This window comes from Malania oleifera, chromosome 7 (genome assembly GCF_029873635.1).
Source record: "Malania oleifera isolate guangnan ecotype guangnan chromosome 7, ASM2987363v1, whole genome shotgun sequence".
Lineage (NCBI taxonomy): Eukaryota > Viridiplantae > Streptophyta > Magnoliopsida > Santalales > Ximeniaceae > Malania > Malania oleifera.
Window position 1 is genome coordinate 104,778,316 of NC_080423.1, and position 21,007 is coordinate 104,799,322.

The window sequence follows — 21,007 nt, forward strand, 5'->3', positions numbered from 1 at the left end:
GAAAACTTTAGTAAATTAATCAATAAGCAGCATACTCACTAATTGGAGTACTGATGCATGAAGAAAGAGCATAGGTTATAAATAAAATTGTAAATGTGTTTTATGTGTTAAACAAACAACTAAAAAAATGATTCCAATTCAAAATTTGATTGTTATTAACCTCATAACGTGTACCATGAGAAGAAATTACAAGATCAAGTGTTAGTTATGTAATAGTCAATCCTACTTGATTTTCACTTACTTAATCTATAAAAATGTCATTTTAAGCAAAATAAAAATATAGGATTCATAATTACATCTATTAGGTAAAGTATGATCTTGCATAGGTACGGTTCTTTTATAATTTCTTAAAAGTGAAATTATTTTACAATATCCAGATCATAATATTGTTTTTGTCATGTAAAATAAGAAAAGACAATTCATTATACGCACATATTCTTGTTGCTCTCAAACCAAGTGACCTTGATGTCAAAAATAACTTTCTTTGTTTAATTTAGGTAAAGTGTTATTTATTTTGACACATTAAATTTCAAAATGTTGTTACGTGACATGGTTGGTATTTATATAACAAACAAAAACAATGTATCTATTATAATAGATACATTGTTTTTGTTTATGTACCCAAGCTATAATCAAAATATCAAATTTTAGCTTGACTCATTACCCCTAGTAATAATGTGAAACATGAATTGCAAACACTTGAATTTATAGTAAGAGGAAGTGCGTATATCAACTCTGCATAAAAGGTGAGACATACAATGACACGCACCATCACTCAACACAAACACTAGTACTACTCTTTAATACATTTATCATTCCCAAACTATATATCTATATCTACCCCTATATTATCCCCTAATTACACTTGACCCCAGATAAAATACAGTCCACAAAAACCAAAAACCAAAAAGAACAACTCCCATTTACGACATACCCAACTCATGCCTCTCTGTCTCTCTTTCACTAACGTAGTTTTGAGGAGTAAAATAAATGAATATGATCATAGGCGTCTGAAGCTGGCAATGCCATGACCATTAACCAGCTCGGTCTCCCTTGATTCTTGGTCTTCTCTCTTCCTCTTGGGGAGGGACAAGGAGGAGATGGCTTTTGCTGATACCACCTTCCTCACTAGTAGCCTCCACATCGCCTCCTCCTTTCTCTTTTTCTCTGGCTGCATTTTCAACTTGAATTGCCTGCACGTAGAAGCCATTCTCATCATGGTCAACTATTTCATTCTCAAATTACTTAATTCACTAATTAGAGATTCTGACACTACCGAACCAATGTGTGCACAAGTCTCCCGGGGGAAAAAAAACAGTAAGTCGCTGTGGAGAAAAGTAATATGCAACCAACAAGGAAAGGGACTCGTACAAAATATCTGGTCCCATCAACCTAGATTTTTTTAAACCGAAGGCACTAGTAAAAAGAGAAGCACCATAGGACATTAATTACTGCTCTTTTCCCAAGATATTTTTAAAGCAATATCCCACAGGCGTTCCATGAAACTAGAACCTTCTGCTTGCTTTTTAAAAAATTTCATTTTCTTTTCATATTTGTCCATTTTTCATTCAAAGAATGGATTCTCTTTTTAGGTAAGTCAGACAAAAAAAAAAAACTATTCACTTTTACTGAGATTTTAAAAATACTAAACAACACTCCTATGATTTCAAAACACTCATACACTTTCTTTGAGATTTAATTTTTGGAATACTTGTGCCCTTCAAAATTTTTATCTCTTACAAAATATAATGGAAAGGTCAGGGAGGTCTTTGGACTTTTTAAAATTTTAAAGGAAGGTAATTAATTTTTAATTCTAAACTCAAGGAATGTCAATATCTTTTGCCCTTCTTTTTGTATATACTTAATATAATTTCTAAAGATAAAAGAGCACTTAAATGTCACTAATTAACTTAGAAATTCTTATAAGTTCTACCCCCTATAATATTAATTATGAATCTAAGCATGTCATAATAATAATAATAATAATAATAATAATATTATTATTATTATCCCACTTGAGAAAAGTGTTGACAAAGTTTGGTATATACATTTTTGTCGACCACCTTATGAATAAGGTGCAGACCTCGTTGGGTTGGATGTATTACTCTATTATTAGCATGTCGCTGTCTTCTTCTTAAATATCTTTTTCTTGTGCGTGCGATTTAGAGGGAAGCTAACACTGGGAGATTAACAATTTACCGGCCCATTGGGCCGACAACGACTGCGACAGCTAAGATATGGGTGTAATTTGGAAGTAAGTTTCGAAAAGGTGTACAGCCCATGAGATAGCGACGGCCCATCAGCCGCCCCCAAGGCCCAAACAAATAAGCCCTTCCCCACTCCATAAAAGCCCAGATTCCCACACACTCGTTTTTCTCTATTTCTTTTTAAAAATAAATAAATAAGTGCCCGCAGATAAGCGATAACTGATAAGGTCACAACCCCATCCCCCATGCACGTTTGCAAAAAAAATAAAGCATACGAAGACAGAGACAAAATAGCCTATACTGGCGCTGGCTGGCATGGGGTCATCAAAACCAAGTCGTTTAGCACTTTGGTAAGAAGAGTTACCTGCAAAGTGGGACCCTACAATGCTCCGGTTGGTCGCAGATGGAGGAGTGAAGGCGGAGCAGCTGCCACATCCGTCGGCACCGCGAGCATCCTCCGCCGTTCACCCTCTTCTTGCAAGCCGCGAAGTGACGGATCAGCAGCTGCAGACCCTCGCACGTGCCGAACTTCCCACACGGTGCCTTCTTCTCGTTCGGATCCGCGTCACAAGGGCCCACGCTCGTGCACCCCTCCCTGCATATGTGCTCCAAACACTCCATTGCCTCGCTCAGCTGCAAGTACACGCTCTGTTCCTCTCTCTGTTTCCTACTCCTCTTCTTCCTCTGTTCACAAACCAACCATTAATTTTTAATCAACCAAATCCCAACTTCCATTTTCAAATTTTAGAAAAGCAATGTTCGATTACGCAATGGACTGTGGACAACAATCTCTTGCTCGAGCCACGAATTATGAATACAGAATCCCAATTGCAATTTTTAACGGAACAGCTCGATTAAATTCGCAAAAAGATTTTTAGCTTAATTTCAATTGGAGTTAATGGGGTTTCTACAAATCATTATTAATTTCTATTTTCAGTAATTGATGAATTACGCATCTCTGCATTGACTTACGGACTATAGTCTCTTGCTCGAGCTTTTAATTATTTCCCAAAATCCCAATTGCAAATGTTGTGACTGAACAGCTCGATTTTTCAAATTCGCAAATGATTTTTTGAGTTTAAAATGGAAGGGTAAGCTAATAAATTGAAATTACCGATTCAGCTTCGTCCATGAACTGAAGAATCTCGAGCTCGAGCCAGGGGTCGTGATCTTGCAGGAACTTCCATCCCTCCGTCGCCTCCACGGCCTTGAAATGCGCAGACACGAGCTTCATGCATTTCAGGTAAAGATCGGGTGCGTCGCAGAGCCTCGCCAGTTGGAGCACGTCCACCACGTTCTCCACCGTCAGCCGTCCGATCAAAGCCTTGGTGCATCTCTGCTTCAACAGCGGCAACGAGAACACGTGGGACAGAGCCAGCAAATGAATCCCGTACTTCTCCATCTCCTCTTCAGTGCACCTGCATACAAGGGCGTTTTCGTCATTTCACCCTCCTCAACTGCCTACTCAAAAAAAAAATCTAAACAATTATCAAACCGGCCAACGGTAAAAATACGCGAGGCTAGAAATCTGCCGCGTGTCATGAAATGGAGGATGAACGGCTAGATCAACTCCACACGCATCCTCAATTTAATTTTATTTAATTGTATAAATACAATGAATTTAGAAGAACACGCGCAAAGAAAATTGAAAATTCGAGTCAGACTTTGGGTTTGACTTCGACACCACAGCCGTCAGATCGATTCGGGGCAAGGACGCAGATCTCGAATCAACGGCTGAGATGCAATGATTGAGGTGAGTTTAAAAAAAATGAGAAAGGCGTGTGGACGGCGACTGACCTGACGGAATAGAGAAATCGAACAAACGCGGCGACTGCTTCGCAAGGAACGCCGAGAATCGGAATCACTCTCTCTGATCTCCGATGCTTGCGAGGCCGATCTAAGATGCTTTCCAGCACCGTCGACGCTGAAGCCTTCGATTTCACATAACAAATCCAAAAACAAATAAAAATTAGTCGGCTGTGTCACTGATTTTCAATCAAAATCCCTTCGGAATGAAATGTTTATTGAAATATAGAACAAAAACTCGCTTCTGAAAATCAAAATTAATAAAGTTCTCCTCTAACTTTATCAGAAACACGGAATTGGAAGGGAGAAACAGAACAACAATTAAAAAATCGCACTTCGGTTTTTATTTAGTTCGCATTTTCGATCCTATTTTCAGTTTAAAAAACAGATTAAATCTTCCGAATGAATTTGCTCCTACAGAAACGCGAACCAGTTGAGGATGTGTGAATAGAAAATCAGAGCGATGCAGTACCAAGATGCCAGTGTGCGCAGGGATGCGAAGTCCGCTGGATGTGAGGACTTGGACGTCGGGCGGGGGCATTTCACCGGCCCTTATCTTATCAACCACGAACGACGGAAGTCCGTGCAGATCACAGGCGGAACTGTTCGCCGGCATAGGCATATTGCGATTGTCTTCCATAAACAGATATAAATGAACGTCTTGAATGAGTTCTTCTGCGAGACCTTAGAGGGTTGTCCTGCCTTTATAGACACCAGAGGAGAGGAAGGAGACAAATTAAAGAAAATAAAATGAATTACAGGCGTGCTGAATCCCACGCTCCTCTTTCCGCGCGTGGTTAGCACTCTCCAAGGAGAGGAAAACTCAATCGCTTTCCAATTTTGCCCCTGCCCTTCTGAAGATTCCGTGCGGGCACAGGCCGGTGAGGCTGGCAGCGATAAGCGGCCTCGTCAGCGCCTGCAAGGCCGAGTATATTAAGACTTAAGAGTCTACTCAGTCTGACGTGTCTCGGCATGTCCAATCCATTCCATGTGGCACAAGTTGGTGGTCCTCTCTCGTGCGCGGTGACTATACCATGCAAGAGTAACTTAATTATGTACATCTTAAAGAATCAAAGATGGATGTGATTGGACTGCCCAATGTAATAAACTCTCCAGTTAAAAATATTCGTAAACTTAAGGAAAGATAGGAGCCAAAAAAAAAAATGACACTTATCCTATCTATTTATGAGAATTGGAGGATGTTAACTACGACATCCTAACAAATTCAAACTCCTTTTCTATGGTTGTAAGGAATAAATGTTGATAGAAAAATGAAACAAAAGGGAAGAGCTGACAATCAATAGAATTGGTAAAAAAAAATCAATTTAGTGTGATATAATATGGGATAAGAATTCGAAAAAGACAATGGCATCCATTATTTTGAGGGATAAAAATTTTTTGTAGATCAGAATATCGGGAGACAAGGTCTTTATATCTTCTTTATTGCAGGCTGAAACATAGGCAATCAGCGAAAACCTTGATTAAGTTATTAATTAAAATTATAATAACTAGCTAATGACATTAACTTTGATGTATGTAATGATTGGAAATTTGCCATGGAATGTCCTTTGGACTTCTATTGTGTAAGGATACCATATTAAAAGCTTATCCTATGGGGTTAGTCCCTTTATTAATGAATATAATTTGCAGTTTGCTTCAAGTCGAAATTTATGTAAATAATTTTAGAAAATAGAAAGACACAAACTTTTCTTAAAGTTTGACAAAAAGATATGGGCATATCTGAAGTTTTAAAAAATTTTATAAATGTCATTTTATGTTTTGGTAAAAAAACATTGCCCTTTTTTGAGCAAAAAATTTTATAAATCGCTTTTTAGATTTGGCAAGAGGATACAAACTTTTAAAATTTTTTACCAAGAAAATTGTAAAAAAGGTACAAGTGTTCCAAAGTATCAAACATATTAAGAGAGGTTTGTAAGATTTTAAGAACTTTAGAAAAGGTTTTTGTCATACCTTAAAATGGTTTACACAATTTTTTAAACCTCAAAATTAAAAGGTTTACATTTAATTTAAAGGGAGGTGAATGTCTTTTGTCCTTAGAAGAAAATACAAGTGAAAAATGGGAGGTGTAATTGTTCAAAAATTATATATCAAAAAAATGGTACATTTTTTAAACTTAAGAAAAGGTATTTTTTGTAAAATTCTATAAAAAAAAACAACTTAAAAGATTTGTACAACTTCAAGATAGTATTTGGGATTTTGAATTTTAAATTTTAGATTACAATTTTTATGAATCTAAATGAGATTTAATATAACTTTGTATTAAATTTTATTCAAATTTAAATTAAAAATCCATACTACATGCTTAGGAGTTACAAATACAGGGTAGGGAAAGTTTATATTTTTTACTAAAATCTTTTACGCTTGTTTGGAGAGACTTTCAATTTAAATTTATATCAAAATTTATTCAAATTTATCTAAATTTAAATTCCCAAATGCATCATTAATTTATATTTTTAGTAAGGACCAATCAAAAACGTCCACGTTGAGGGCACTTTGACCAGATCCACATGGAAGGCAACGATTGGTTCCGTACAGGAACAGCTTACCAAAAGAATCTCATGCCTGCATTTTTATTTTTATTTTTTTCCAGCATACTTTGAATTTGACCCAAACAGGTACGTAACGGCGGCCGGCGGGGTGGGCGGCACTGTGCAATTAAATTAGGAGCACTTTTTTATAAAGGAGTGTTGCTTCTTAGATCTTTCCCTTACATGTTACTTATAAAAATTCGTGTTTAATTTGTCTTTCATAAATAAAATTTTTAATTATCCCAAATGACAGTAGGTGTCTTTGCCAACTATGATCCATGTGTATTAAATAAATCATCGTCTTCATTTAATTTTTTTATTTATTTAAATAAACTAAACTACATATGTAAAATTTTTATTTTTCTTTATAATTCGTAAAATAAATATATTATGGTTACTTTATGTTCAATATTTTTATGTCGGTCTTATTGAAATGGCTTTGTTAGTATATTTGCTAGTGGGGTACAATTTATTTAAAAATTAAATGCAACTTGGAATAAAAAATTTTATTTAGTTTCAATTCAAATTTTCAATGAAGTGTTTATTTTTTATTTTTGTATTTATTTTTTCATACTTAGTTTCAATTTTTTTTTTGTATAACTGTAACGATCCCAAAAATATTTAAAGATAGTGATCCAAAATAAAATAAAATAAAATAATTAATTAACTAATTAATTAATAATTTACTAATATAATATAATTTAATAACATATTAATATAATATAATATAATATTGTAATTATATATATAGAAATCCTTCTCTCCAAAGATGTTAAATTTCCTAAGGGATTATCTCTCTCTTTGCCTCTCTCTCTCCTTACGTGTCTCCGTCTCTCTCTCCTCGATTTCCTCAGCCAAACATGTGTCGATTGGAGAACGGAAAATACTCTTAGGTTTCTATCTTTGCCACCAACATTTTAACTGGAGTGGATTTGTGATTAAAATGTTATAGGCACCACTTATTGGATAAGGTAAACTCACTATCTCTCCTCAATTTCTTTCAAATCTTCAACCAAATTAACGATCGGATACCACCACAGAGTCCCGGCTTCAATCCTTAACAAATTAATCGGAACAGATTTTAGGTTTGTGCTTCCTAGGCACTTCTCTTGGGGTGAGATAAGAGAAATAAATTGTCATAAATTTTTATAATTTAACTGATTAAATTGTAATATGAGATCGCAGAGATTATATACATGTTTTTCTGAATATTCTGGTATATGGAAATTGAATTTTGGATTATTATTATTATTATGAGTTAATTAAATTGGTATTTGTGAACATAGAGATTTTTATAATAATTGTTATTTTAAAGTTGAACCGATCGAATTAAAGTATTTGATTATTAAATTTTAGTATTTGATTATTAAATTATAGTAGTTAATTAAATTAGATTTTTAAGAATATATTGGAATTAAGGGATTTGTTTAAATTAGATTTTTGGGGGAAAAAACTTGGTATTATGAGTTTACGAAAAACCCTATAAAAGGTTATATATTATTTTTCAGCAAAATCTATATTTTTTTAGGACAATTATCGTATTAAGAATTATTGCTTAAATCGTGTGGCATGAGAAATAATTTTATTATTTAATTAAAGTTATGAGTTTATGGTTTGATATAATGATATATTGGAAATGTGTTGAAATATATTAATTTATGGAATGGTTGAAAAGAATGCATGTATAGTGTAACGATTCAGAAATTAAAACTATAAATAATTGGGAAATATAATAAATGAAAAGGATAATAAGGGGAAAAAGGAAAGAAATTGCGGAAGGAATAACAGGCCTCGTCGACGAATGTTCTGTCTTCGTCGATGAGTGTCCTTCTAAGGATCGTCGACGAATTATATTCCTCGTCGATGAAGGAATCTTGAGAGAATAAATTTTAAACTCTGAATTTCGTCAACGAAAGTGTCTTCTCATCGATGAAGTATCTTCAGTGGCTCGTCGACGAACCCACGTGTCTTGTCGACGAATCCACGTGGCAGCAGCGTCTATAAAAAGATCCAAGGTTGCTTCCACGCGAAGAAAATGATTTTTCTTCGTTTCTCTCTCTAGAAATTTGGTTTTTCTCCCTCCTTTCTTCGATTTCGAGCTGAATTTGACCCGGTTAGACGATTCGGAACCACCACAAGGTTCGTAGGATTGTTCTATATAAGGCTGTAGGAGCTTATTGTTGGTTTGAGAGGTTTGGGAAACATCCCAAAATCAGGGTAAGTAAGTTATTTTGAGAATTTCTTAACGAATATTGTTATTTGGAGTCAAGAAGTATTAAATAATTGTTATTAAATTATAGTATTTAATTAAATTAGATTTTTAAGAATATCTTTGAATTAAGGGATTTGTTTAAATTAGATTCTGGGGGAAAAAAACCTGGTATTATGAGTTTGAGAAAAACCCTATAAAAGGTTATATATTATTTTTCAGCAAAATCTATATTTTTCTAGGACAATTATCATATTAAGAATTATTACTCAAATCGTGTGGCATGAGAAATTGTAACACCCTGAACCCTTAAACTCAGGTCCGGCGCGTTATACCTGATAATATCTTGATAGATCCATAAGCCATAACATACGCAGCGGAAAACATAATCATAATTTCCATATAACATAATACCAAAGTTTACTAATTCTAACTACCAACCATAATAAATTAATCATCCACCAGTATTCAAATATATACATGTCTCCAAAACATTATCCACTAATACCAATATGTTTCACAACCATCCATATCTTATAAAACTTAAAACATAAATCGTAAAACATAAAATATATATTTCAAAATTAACATAAAAATATATCATTTTCTCTTTCTATTTACCAAAAATGCTATAAAATCTCGAGCTCTCTAAGCTCGATCTCGAGGAAATCCTGAAAAAGATAATTTCATATTCGGGTGAGACACATCTCAGTAAGGGAAGAAACAATATATTAAAACAGTGTGTGGCCAACATAAGTTTATATATGACATATTATTTAACATTTGAAAATCGTTAATATAATTTCTAAAATCATTCCCTAAACCTAATCAAACACATACAAATATTTAACCCACGAGATTACCCGAGGATAGGGGTGATTACCCGCCCATACAAGTAGCACCCCTCTGCTCTGATATTTAGGCAACTCAAATATCATAGTTAAAGCATACCAGGGCACTCATCTTATTCAGTAAGTCCTTAAGTGTTAGATTGATCTCGTACTCATACCGTTCAATAATAGCTTATCGGCAAAGGCCTTAAGGATAGGGAAATCTACCTACCCATACAAGTAGGTTTCCTCTGCCCTAGTACGTTATGCGGCTACTGCCACATCTGTAACTACTAGTGCACTCGCCTTACTCAGCAAACCCTCAAGCGAAAGGTACGCCTCGCCTAATCGTAACATGTTCTACATACATAAATACTTCTAATATCATAATACATCATTCTTTCCATCGTTATTCAATCATTCACATTATTTCATATTCATAACTTAACATTTCCTTGTATTTCACTTTAAGTGACTCTTTCCCATTTGTATCATTCACATTTCACATTTCATTTCATTGCATTGTCATTCCTTGTCATTTCATTTCATAACATTTTCATTTCATTCATTTGTTCTACAGCCGCTCTTTAGCCGCCATTTGTTAGTCCACATAGAAATGCGTTAGAATTTAACATAACTCCTTTTAGCTATCATCAGTTAGAAATGAGCTAGATCTGTTAACCCGGTTTTTAGCTGTCGTACCTTTACATAGTTGCATTTAACATATACAGGCAACATTGTCCATATCACATTTTATTTTCAATGTTTTACTTACTTAACCTGCATCTCATACATTTAACATATATTTGCACAGAATCTCATGCCACACAATTTAACAGTAAAATTCATACATATTTCTCATAACATAAGTCAACCCATATTTAACATTTATATGCTCAAAATACATTTCATTTCTTATTTAATTCATCAGAAAATTCTTTTCACTTTTATTTGTTTACTTTCACATATACATAACTATATCGACAATTCTAGGCTCAGAATACATAAATTTTATGGCTGACATTTTAATAATTCACACCAAAACATACATATAATATAACATAAATTATTTCCTTTAATTTAATAAAATCTGATTTAATATATAATTTCTCCTTACATGGTTTCTTGAACCGCCAATAGGGACTCCGAAAAATACCTGCGACACTCACCCGGACCTTGAATCAAAAATTCCTAACTCCAATAAATTATTCCTGAATAAAATATTATTTAAATATTTCCTAAGCTCTTAAATACCCAATAAATAAATATACCCTTAAATTTAGTCAAATTGCCAAATTTCTCAAATCTCACTCTCGCTTTGGAGTAGGGTCTAGAAAATCCCAATTGAAAAATTACCTACGCCAAAATGACGATAACGACGATTAGGACCCGGTGGTGGTGTATGATCGTTGATTTAACAGCATATTAACATCAAAATTGAGAAAATTGGGAAAAATTACCTTTCCCCAAGAGCAGTACCTAAACCGTTCCTATGAAAAATTTGCTCAAATAGAAATGTCGGCAGCGGAACCAGGAATCCAACGGCACCTTCCGTTTCCTAATCCGCTGCAAACTAGTCGAGAAATTGAGAGAAGGAGACGGATGCTCGCAGAGAATAGCTGGAGAAATGCAGAGAGAAAAGGAGACGGAAGCTACTAGTTCACGCTTCTTTAATCTTCTCTTATCCTTTTTTTTTTTTTACCTTTTTCTTTTAACTTACTTAACTTACCTTATATATATATATACATTAAACTTATACTTTAACTTTTATATATATCTATATATATATATATATATATATATTTATATATCTTTATTCTATTTTTTTTACTATTTATTTAGTTATTTAATTTAATAACATTTAATTAATTCATTAATTAATTAATAATTTTTTTTTATACTACTTATTTTTATTTGTTTATTTAATACATTAATTTAATAGTCTTTAACCAATTAATTAATTAATAATTTTAATTAATTTTTTTTCCTGATTATTACAAAAATAATTTTATTTTTTAATTAAAGTTATGAGTTTATGGTTTGATATAATGATATATTGGAAATGTATTGATATATATTATTTTCTGGAATTGTTAAAAAGAATGCATGTATAGTGTAACGATCCAGAAATTAAAACTATAAATAATTGGGAAATATAATAAATGAAAAGGATAATAAGGGGAAAAAGGAAAGAAATTGCAGAAGGAAAAACAGGCCTCGTCGACGAATGTTCTGTCTTCGTTGACGAGTGTCCTTTTAGGGATCGTCGACGAATTCTGTTCCTCGTCGACGAAGGAATCCCAAGAGAGTAAATTTTAAACTCTGAATTTCATTGACGAAAGTGTTTTCTCGTTGACGAAGTATCTTCAGTGGCTCATCGAAGAACCCACGTGTCTCGTCGACGAATCCACGTGGCAGCAGCGTCTATAAAAAGGTCAAAGGTTGCTTCCACACGAAGAAAATGATTTTTCTTCGTTTCTCTCTCTAGAAATTCAGTTTCTCTCCCTTCTCTCTTTGATTTCAGGCTGGATTTGACCTGATTTGACGATCCGGAACCACCACAAGGTTCGTAGGATCGTTCTTTGTAAGGTTGTAGAAGCTGATCATTGGTTTGAGAGGTTTGGGAAATATCCCAAAATCAGGGTAAGTAAATTATTTTGGGAATTTCTTAACAAATATTGTTATTTGGAGTCTAAAAAGTATTAAATAAGCATTTTTCTTAAGATTTGAGTCAATTGGGGTTTATTTAATTAAACTAGGGTTTTTCATTTAAGGTCCAAGTGAACGTCACGAGTATCGGTTTGGGGTCCTGTCGGCGTAGTTTAAAAGTCAGGGAAGGAATCTCTACGTATTTTGTGGAACGGATCTTTGTTTTGAGGTTTTCGGGTTTTGACCAAAAAATCGAGGTAAGACTCAGTTTTCAGTTCCATTTCGGTAAATCTGTAAAGAGTAAGATTATAAGTAATTATCGTACTGTGATTTATAGGTTTTGGGAACTCAGTTCGTTGTTTAGTGTTCGGCTCTATATCCGAGGGTGTGAAAGACTACCTGCTAGTGGCAAGAGTGTCCGACTCTATATCCGAGAGCGTGAAATATCACCTCTTACCGGCTGATCACCAAAGGGTGTGGATCCACCAGATATACCGGTACGATTCCATGGGAGCCTGGGGCTATGCCATGTGTTGGGGACTCCGTGTAATGTGGGTCGGCTTCGTGCCAAAGGGTGTGATGACATTGGGTTGCTTGATCATGTGTGTGTTGAGAACTATACTAGAACTGTTTTGAAGAAATTCTGGAAATGAACTGTGTATATTTTATGTCATGATAACACTCATATGCCACACACCAATATAACCTGATTCTACCTTACTAAGATGTGTCTCACCCCTATCATACGTACATGTTTTCAGGTCTTTCAAGTAACTGGAACTAGCATCCTAGTGTTGGGAGCGTGGTGGTTGGTTTATTGCGTAGAGTATTGGTGTAAGTACTTGGACTATGACAGGGTTGTCATTTTGGGTATTGTTGGCACCCTGGGTTATGTTTTGTATTATGGAGCTTAGACTCTATTCGTATAGACTTTGGTATGGTATTATATATGCATGAAATGAACTTTTCTGCTTCATATATGTCGTGTATGTGAATGTGTAGAGGGTGTACGGGAACCCCACGGGGTCGGACCCTCATTCATTATAGTAGCATGTGTGTTTTTATATGATACAGGGACAGGTTAGGTTACTATATCACACCTTGGGGCCATTGTAGGGTTCGGGTCGTGACAGCTTGGTATCAGAGCTAACTAGGTTTTTAGGTCTTGTAGACTTAGTTATACGTTAATATGTGTACATATAAGAGTATAAGAGGTAAAAAAAAAAGGTAGAATAGGCCGAGGGTTGTTTTATTGCTAGACAGGGACTCGTTGGCGGTGTTCTGTGTTTTTCCTCGAATGACGATTTCAGTAAAATCACGGCAAACCATTGATGGTTTCGTGTCGGTGTGATAGGACAGACCTGGACCCGCAATAATTGTGTAAACTATATATGACGTAGGAATTCTAATCGATTCCTATTTTATTTTTCATAATGGAGCCCAAGGATAACAACTTGGATAGTGGCTCCGAGAGGACTGCGAGTGATGAGTCTCCTTCAATGCCTCGAGGGTTGACTAGGCGTGTTATGCGGGAGATCGGGTGGAATGTTAGGATACGTGAACATTCTCCTACCGCTGCAGGTTGTACCATCAAGAGGTTCATATGTATGCACCCTCCGATGTTATTAGGAGGACCCAATCCGATGATAGCAGAGGACTGGGTTGAGAAGACCGAAAGGATTATAGAGGTTCTACACTGCACGGATAAGCAGAGAGTCATCTACACTACCTTCCAGCTATTTTGGGAGGCTGGGCGATGGTGGATTGCGGTGAGTCTGCTGGAGAAGCAGAGAGTCGGTCCAACATAGATGACGTGGAGCCGTTTCAAGGAAGTGTTCTTTGAGAGATGCCTCCTGACCTCCACACACGATGTAAAGGTGGATGAGTTATCTGTTCTAATACAGGGAGATATGACGGTGCAGGGGTATGCTGTCGGTATATAGAGCTATTGTCACGCCCGAACCCGCAGATGGGTCTCAGGTGTGATATAGTAATCTAACCTGTTTCTGTATCAATTCAAACATATATGATACAATACAATAAGAGGGTCCGGCCCTATGGGGTACACAGATGCCCTATACACATACACATATACATTCATACTCATCAGTTACGCAGCGGAAAATGTTTCATCTATCTATATAACATATCATACTGGAGTCTATACAAAGTTAGGATACACGAACCCATACAATACTAAGGTATACAATCCCATAAATATCGTACATACTCTGTGTGTCTACAAAAAACCATCACGACAACCCGATTACAAAATTTCGTACCTAATCAGGTACTAACATCAGCTAATGACACCCCCGCTTCTGATTGTGAGGATGCTAATTACGGCTACTTGATGAACTTGAAAACATTGTACGTACATTCGGGGTAAGACACTTCTCAATAAGGAAGAAAGCAGGTTATATCAGTGTGTGGCATACCAGTGTTATTTTACGCAAAAGATAACACTATACAATACGATACAGTTCGAAAACATTTCCATACAGTTCCATACAGTTTCAGTATTTTCAAAAATTCATTCCAGTACATACGTTACCCAAAACACATGGTCAATGTCGTCACACTAATACGCAATTACGCTATGAAACTCGAAGCTTCACAACGATTATATTGCCAATACGATGTAACTCACACTAGTACGCAACTACTCCATGAACCCAAAGCTTCACAGCGATTACATTGCTAATACGCAACTACTCCATGAAACCCGAAACTTCATAGTGATTACATTGTTAATACAGTGTAGCTCACACCCCTTGGTGACCAGCCGAGATACGTAGTAATATTTCACACCCTCGGATATAGAGCCGGACACTCTCATCCACGGTTTTCACATCGATACATGGCATAGCGTACGGTAATTAGCCGCCACATAGCTGTTTCGGCATACAGTAATTAGCCACCCCTAGCAGATTTCACAAAAACCTAGAATCATTTTTGGAACTCACATTCCTATACTCATTAGTGTATGGTAATTAGCCGCCACTAGCTGTTTTACAAATACCTGGAACAATTACATACAACCATACATACCACACTTATTTGATTTATGGAAAATCATATCGTTCTCTAATTGAAGTATACAACTTTATACAAATATGGATAACAGTCATCTCAATAATACAGTTTAAACAAAACAAACCGTTTTCCAAACAAAGCAGAGATGATACCCGAAATCCCAAAATTTTTTCAAAAATTGTAACTCAAAAATATCATATTTTACCTAATAGATTTCCCCAAATAAGTTACCAAAACATACATACGATCGTAACCGACAAGCTTACCGATCCCGATTTCGAAAATAAACTGATATAAACTGAATCCCCTTACCTTAACCCGAATTCCAACTACGAACTCTACGGTCCCCAAAACTACGAACCAAGACTCCCAAACCTACAAAGTACAGTACAATACATGCTTACAATTCATACTACTACACATATTTTGAATCAGAAAGAAAAACCGAGCCTTACCTCGATTTTGTCCCGAAACACGAAACTGCTCGAACAAAAGATTTTGATTCGCTAGAAACGTAGAGAATTCTTCCCTAATCCTCGCAGTAACGTCAGATTTATGAATCCGGTGATGAATGACTACGAAATCAAGAGAGAGAGAGAGAGAGCTTCGAGTTATAGAGAGAGAGAGAGAGAGAGAGAGAGAGAGAGAGAGAGAGAGAGAGAGAGAGAGGGAGGAGATATTTGAGATTACTTAGCTCCAAAGCAACCCATTTGGATATTTATAGCCCTTTGAATCAGGTGGATTCGTCAAAAAATTGGTCATTGACGAGTCCGCCATTACCTTCATCGAAGAGACGGTGGCCTCGTCGATGAGCCGAGGTTCCAGATTTTTCCAAAATCCCTCGGGATCTCCTCGTCGACAAGACACTAAATTTCGTTGCCGAGAACAGAAGGGACTTCGTCGACGAACTCTGGCTTTGTCGACGAAGCTTGCCCAAATGACCACTTTACCCTTATTTCAAATATTAAATCCACATACCACAGTTCGGGTTCTTACAACTATCTCGTTTCCTGTCATGCTTTATCTCGAATGAGTACGAGAAGACTCGGAGGTTCAAGAAGGTCCCGAGGAAAGACATCCGCAGACTAGTGGGTATGCTGCAGATCCTTAAGTTTTCGATTTTGGTGGATAAGGCCATTGTGATCGATACCGGCATTCGGGAGGATAAGGTGGATCAGGAACCGAAGAAATGGCCAGTGTCATTTGGTTCTGATCATGGATCATGGAAGAAGAGGAACCATGGCTCAGGTTACCGCTAGAATACCGAGCGACAGTGTTCTCAGGTGGATCAGTCACGCGATTGTTGTATCAGGTGCCACAGATGGCATGAAGGTGAGTGCCAGTCATTTGGGGGTAATTGTTACAGCTCGTGACTGCTGCACACCGAAGAGAGACACGCCTACATCCAGTGTGAACTAGGGTAACAATTGGATACCTCGGGAAACCATCCAGGCAAACACAGTTCCAGCGAGGGTATATTCTTTTACTACAGCGGATGCTAATGGTGTGGGGAATGTAGTGACAGGTAACTTGTTATTCCTTTCAAATAGAGTTGTTGTTTTATTTGATTTGGTTGCAACCCGTTCTTTTGTATCTGTGAGTTTTGTTAAATAATGTGGGGTTGAGACCCAAGTTATGAATAAGGGGTTATCTGTAGCTACGCCGTTTGGGAGTGTAACGTCCTGTAAAAGGATGTTGGGAGGCTACCCAGTGGAGATTCAGGGAAGGCTACTACCGGCAAATCTTGTGGTGTATGATATGTCTGGTTTTGACGTCATATTGGGGATGAATTGGTTATTCTCCAGTTATGCTGTGATCGATTGTCGAGGAAAGATGGGTAGTATTCAGACCTCCCAAGGAGTAGGAGTATGAGTTTGTAGGACCGTGTGTGCGTTTGACGCCACGAATTCTATCAGAATTACAGGCGAGGAGGTTACTATTGGACGGATGTCAGGGGTACCTAGCTTGAGTGAAGGAACCACCGTAGGATGAGTTAAAGCTTGAGGATATTCGAGTGGTTAACGAGTTCCTGGATGTGTTTCCAAAAGACTTACTCAGTTTACCTCCGAATCGTGAGGTGGAGTTTATGATGGAGTTGCTGCCTGATAAGGCACCAATCTCTAAAGCTTACCAGATGGCTCCAACATAACTTCAGGATTTAAAGGAGCAGCTGTAGGAATTACTATACTCTTCGCTAACATACTCCATGGGTTTATGCAGCTCCAACTGCTAGTCCAATTACCCTCACCCAGGGGGGTATATTCACCTCGCATAGGAAAATCGAACAGGTCACCCTACACCTCTCAGCACAGGTGTGGGCGCACACAGCCACATAACAAATCCCTAGCAATGGTACCGTGCTCACAAGACATTGGTCCCCAGGGTTTTTAAAGCATATCATGTAATTTAGATAATAAAAATCACCATTTAAAATATCAATTCACATTAATTTCCTGTTATTCCAAAAACCCGGCCCCCGGCCACAAATACAATTCGGCTCACAACCATTTAAACAAAATCCCGACCCTCGACCATCAAATCAAATCCCTGCATTATTCACAAACATTTCCAATATTTCGCAAACAATTTCAGTATTTCACAAACAGTTCAGTATTTTAAAACCCCAAATCCACATATACGATAATCCATACCAATTAAATCATCTGCCACACGATTTCCACATTTTAACATAACCATGTAAACAAACAAGCTTTCAACCATTCATTTTCTTCAAAAATACCATACCATATATCATAGGTTTGTAAAATTCATTTCGAACGGTTGGTTTTCAAAATAACCTTTAAATTCTTATATATATAAACATAACAATTAAATTGTTTTAATTTTCATAAAATTACTAACTTAACTTAATCCCCTTACCCGATTCCTGAAAAGTTCGATAAAACCCCGACCTACGCCCCACAACGTTTAAAACCCCTTAAACCCTGAAATTCAAATTTCACTGCATTATTCATTACAATGCCCAAAGTAACTTTCACTAAAATACCCATAGGTTTTGAATACCCTAAATAGCCTATAAAAGTCCAAGTTGTTAAACCTACCCCAATTTAAGGTTGATGCCCTAGAGCTTCAACTCGAAAACCTGCTCCGACTAGTTTGTAGAGAATCTCCCCATGAATCTCGTTAGCTTTGGTGTATTCTCAAGAGGGGGGGGGGGTGAATTAGAATTTTGGAATTTATTCTTAGGTTTAACTAATCTAATAGAAGTATATTCGCAACTTAGGGTTTGTCTATACAATTTCAAATGCGCACATAAATATAACGTGCGGAAATAAAAATCATGTGCAGCATTTACCAATATACATGTGTAGAAATGTAAATTGTAGAAAGATAAACAGTGCACACAAGATATGTTATCGGGGTTTGGCCAACTGTGCTTACGTCCCCGCCTCTAACTCGCAAGTCTGATGATTCCACTAATGGCTCACTTAACAGGTGGAGCGGCACCTAATACAACCAGGTCAATTAGCACAGGACTGACCTCAACCTTTACAAATTCTCCTTACGGGGCGAAGAAGACCCTAGGTCAAATTCACAAGGTTGACCCCAACCTGATCATTCCGGGTTAGATCAAACCCCCTTAGGCCATGCTTGGAAATATAACAGTATTTTTCACAACCTGACTGTTACAGTGATTATGCTTTCATGTAAAGAAGATATGTATCCAATATAAGCGCAATCACATACACGTCAATAATATAGGTAAATGTAAGCTTAGTGATGTGTATTATTGTGCAAGCCACACTCAACAAAATATGATTGCTAATATGCTCAAGAGTGTTCTAAACAAGTTGTATCTTTGAAACAAGTTAAATGGAAGCTCAATAGCAAATCAGAGTTTCAAAGATGTTAATCAAATGTTCAAACTTAACACAAAATATTTTCCTTCAATGTAATGAGCTCAAGAGTAGTTTGAAAAATATTATAGCTTGTAGAAAATGTTTTTACACAACAAAATCGAAGTTAAGGGAATCTTGCAATGACAATGCAAAGACCCCTAAGTTTGTTAGTTTATCCCAACACAAGATTTATGATATTAAAATATGTGGGACAAACTTAACTAAACTCCCCTAAAATTAGTCAATCAAACAAGAACAATGGGAGTATTAACAATACCTAATATACACTAGCACAACCAATATGCTCTCACAATACTAAAATGTATCAAGGGAATAGAGTTATGAGAGTATTTGGGTAAGAATAATATTTTGAAAACGAGAGGATTTTTGTTAATGATTTTTTGCTAATCACGTACTAATCCACACAAATGAACTCATATTTATAAGCTAGGGTAAAATTATAACCGTTTGGGACTTGTTGGGTATTCTTAGAAAAGTTCAAAAATGTTTAATACAATTAACCCAACTTAACTCGATTTTACCCCAGTTAAAACAATTTTAACCCGTCAAGGTTCAGGTGGTTGAACCGTAGTTCGATTGCCCGAACAGACACACGAATGAAAGGTATTTAAATAGGTTCGGTCACACGTGTCATGCTTCGGCAATCCGAATCAAAGTTAGTAGCCTTTGTTTGTAACTTCGGGTGCCCGGTCCTATATTCGGTGGCCAGAACTCATGTGTTTGGTCGCCCGGGGCTCTTTTTGAACTAAACTATTCGGTAACTTGAGTTGGTGGAATGTCCCTTTCAAATGATTCAGGCGCCCGTGGAAGATATGCACATTATTAGTCGGTCGCCCGAGAGCCCAAGTCAACTGTTGACTCTTCAACAGTTCGGGCGCCCGAGGAGTTTTGAACTCCAGGGGTTCGGTCGCCCGAGCTCTCTCAATTTCCTTATAAATATTTGATTTAAGCACATTTTTAGCACTCTTGTATTTTGTATGATATATGTGAGAGTGGGGCCTAGAGTCATACTAGGGTCTTACTGAGGCCGTTTTGAGATAGTCCCAAAAATTCGGCATCGGTCGAGGTGCCCTAATGACATTTGGTACCCTATGATCAGAGTACGATCTTGTTGAGCTTACAATTATCTACATGCATAACATGCAGAGATTATTACAGATCGATATCCCTAGTTACTATTACAGACCCATATTACATTAACTGAATTTACAATATGAAAGAGAATCCTTAGGGTCTTCATGCTTTGCTTTCATGTGCCATTACTTGATCTATTAAAGTGAACCTGCACATACACTTGAAAGCCATCAAATACCTGAGTATTTATCATAATCAAAACCAGGTGTGACTTATAGGGTCAACAAATCTCCTGGCGGTTTCTGTTTGTCAATTGGGCTAAAGATTTAAGAAAAATTGAGGTAAGTGTAAGAATTTACCTTATCTCAAAAGATATGCCTATGTCGCTCATACGAAACATCCGCTTTGGTAGATATGTCGGTGGCGGAGAATGGAGTCCTGCGACATCTTTAGTTTTTCGATTGGCGCACGATTGACCGAGGAAATCGAGGAGAAAGTGAGAGGGAAGGCATAGGCATTTAGGGGGCTGCGGTAGCTTTATTGATATTTTGATTTCTTCTTCCTGAAATTGAAGTTATTACTATAATATATATATATATATATATATATATATATATATAATATTATATTATATTATTTAATTAATAATAATTAATTAATTAATTTAAATTTAAATTTAAATTTTTATTTTTATTATTATTTTTATTTTTACATTTTCATGCATAAAATTTTTGGGCTCATTACAAGGACAATTCAAATTTAAGAT

At 36.3% G+C, this 21,007-nt stretch overlaps 1 protein-coding gene across 1 annotated transcript; it reads right to left on the reverse strand.

Moving 5' to 3' along the window:
• Positions 1-689: 689 nt before the first annotated feature.
• On the reverse strand, positions 690-4,921 carry LOC131160455 (BTB/POZ and TAZ domain-containing protein 1). The gene is made up of 5 exons (XM_058116155.1): positions 4,486-4,921; positions 4,005-4,138; positions 3,322-3,625; positions 2,572-2,891; positions 690-1,193 (listed from the first exon to the last, which is right to left on the reverse strand). The coding sequence occupies exons 1-5, from the start codon at positions 4,651-4,653 to the stop codon at positions 1,001-1,003; spliced, it is 1,119 nt and encodes a 372-aa protein (XP_057972138.1). The 5' UTR covers positions 4,654-4,921; the 3' UTR covers positions 690-1,000.
• Between the last annotated feature and the right edge of the window lie 16,086 nt (positions 4,922-21,007).

Excerpts from the sequence above, each read along its gene's own strand:
- LOC131160455 (XM_058116155.1), bottom strand. The coding sequence starts at position 4,653 with ATGGAAGACAATCGCAATATGCCTATGCCGGCGAACAGTTCCGCCTGT. Across the intron at positions 4,139-4,485 it reads CTGCGCACACTGGCATCTTG|GCTTCAGCGTCGACGGTGCT; the intron begins GTACTGCATCGC and ends GTGAAATCGAAG. Across the intron at positions 1,194-2,571 it reads TGTAGGGTCCCACTTTGCAG|GCAATTCAAGTTGAAAATGC; the intron begins GTAACTCTTCTT and ends TTCTACGTGCAG.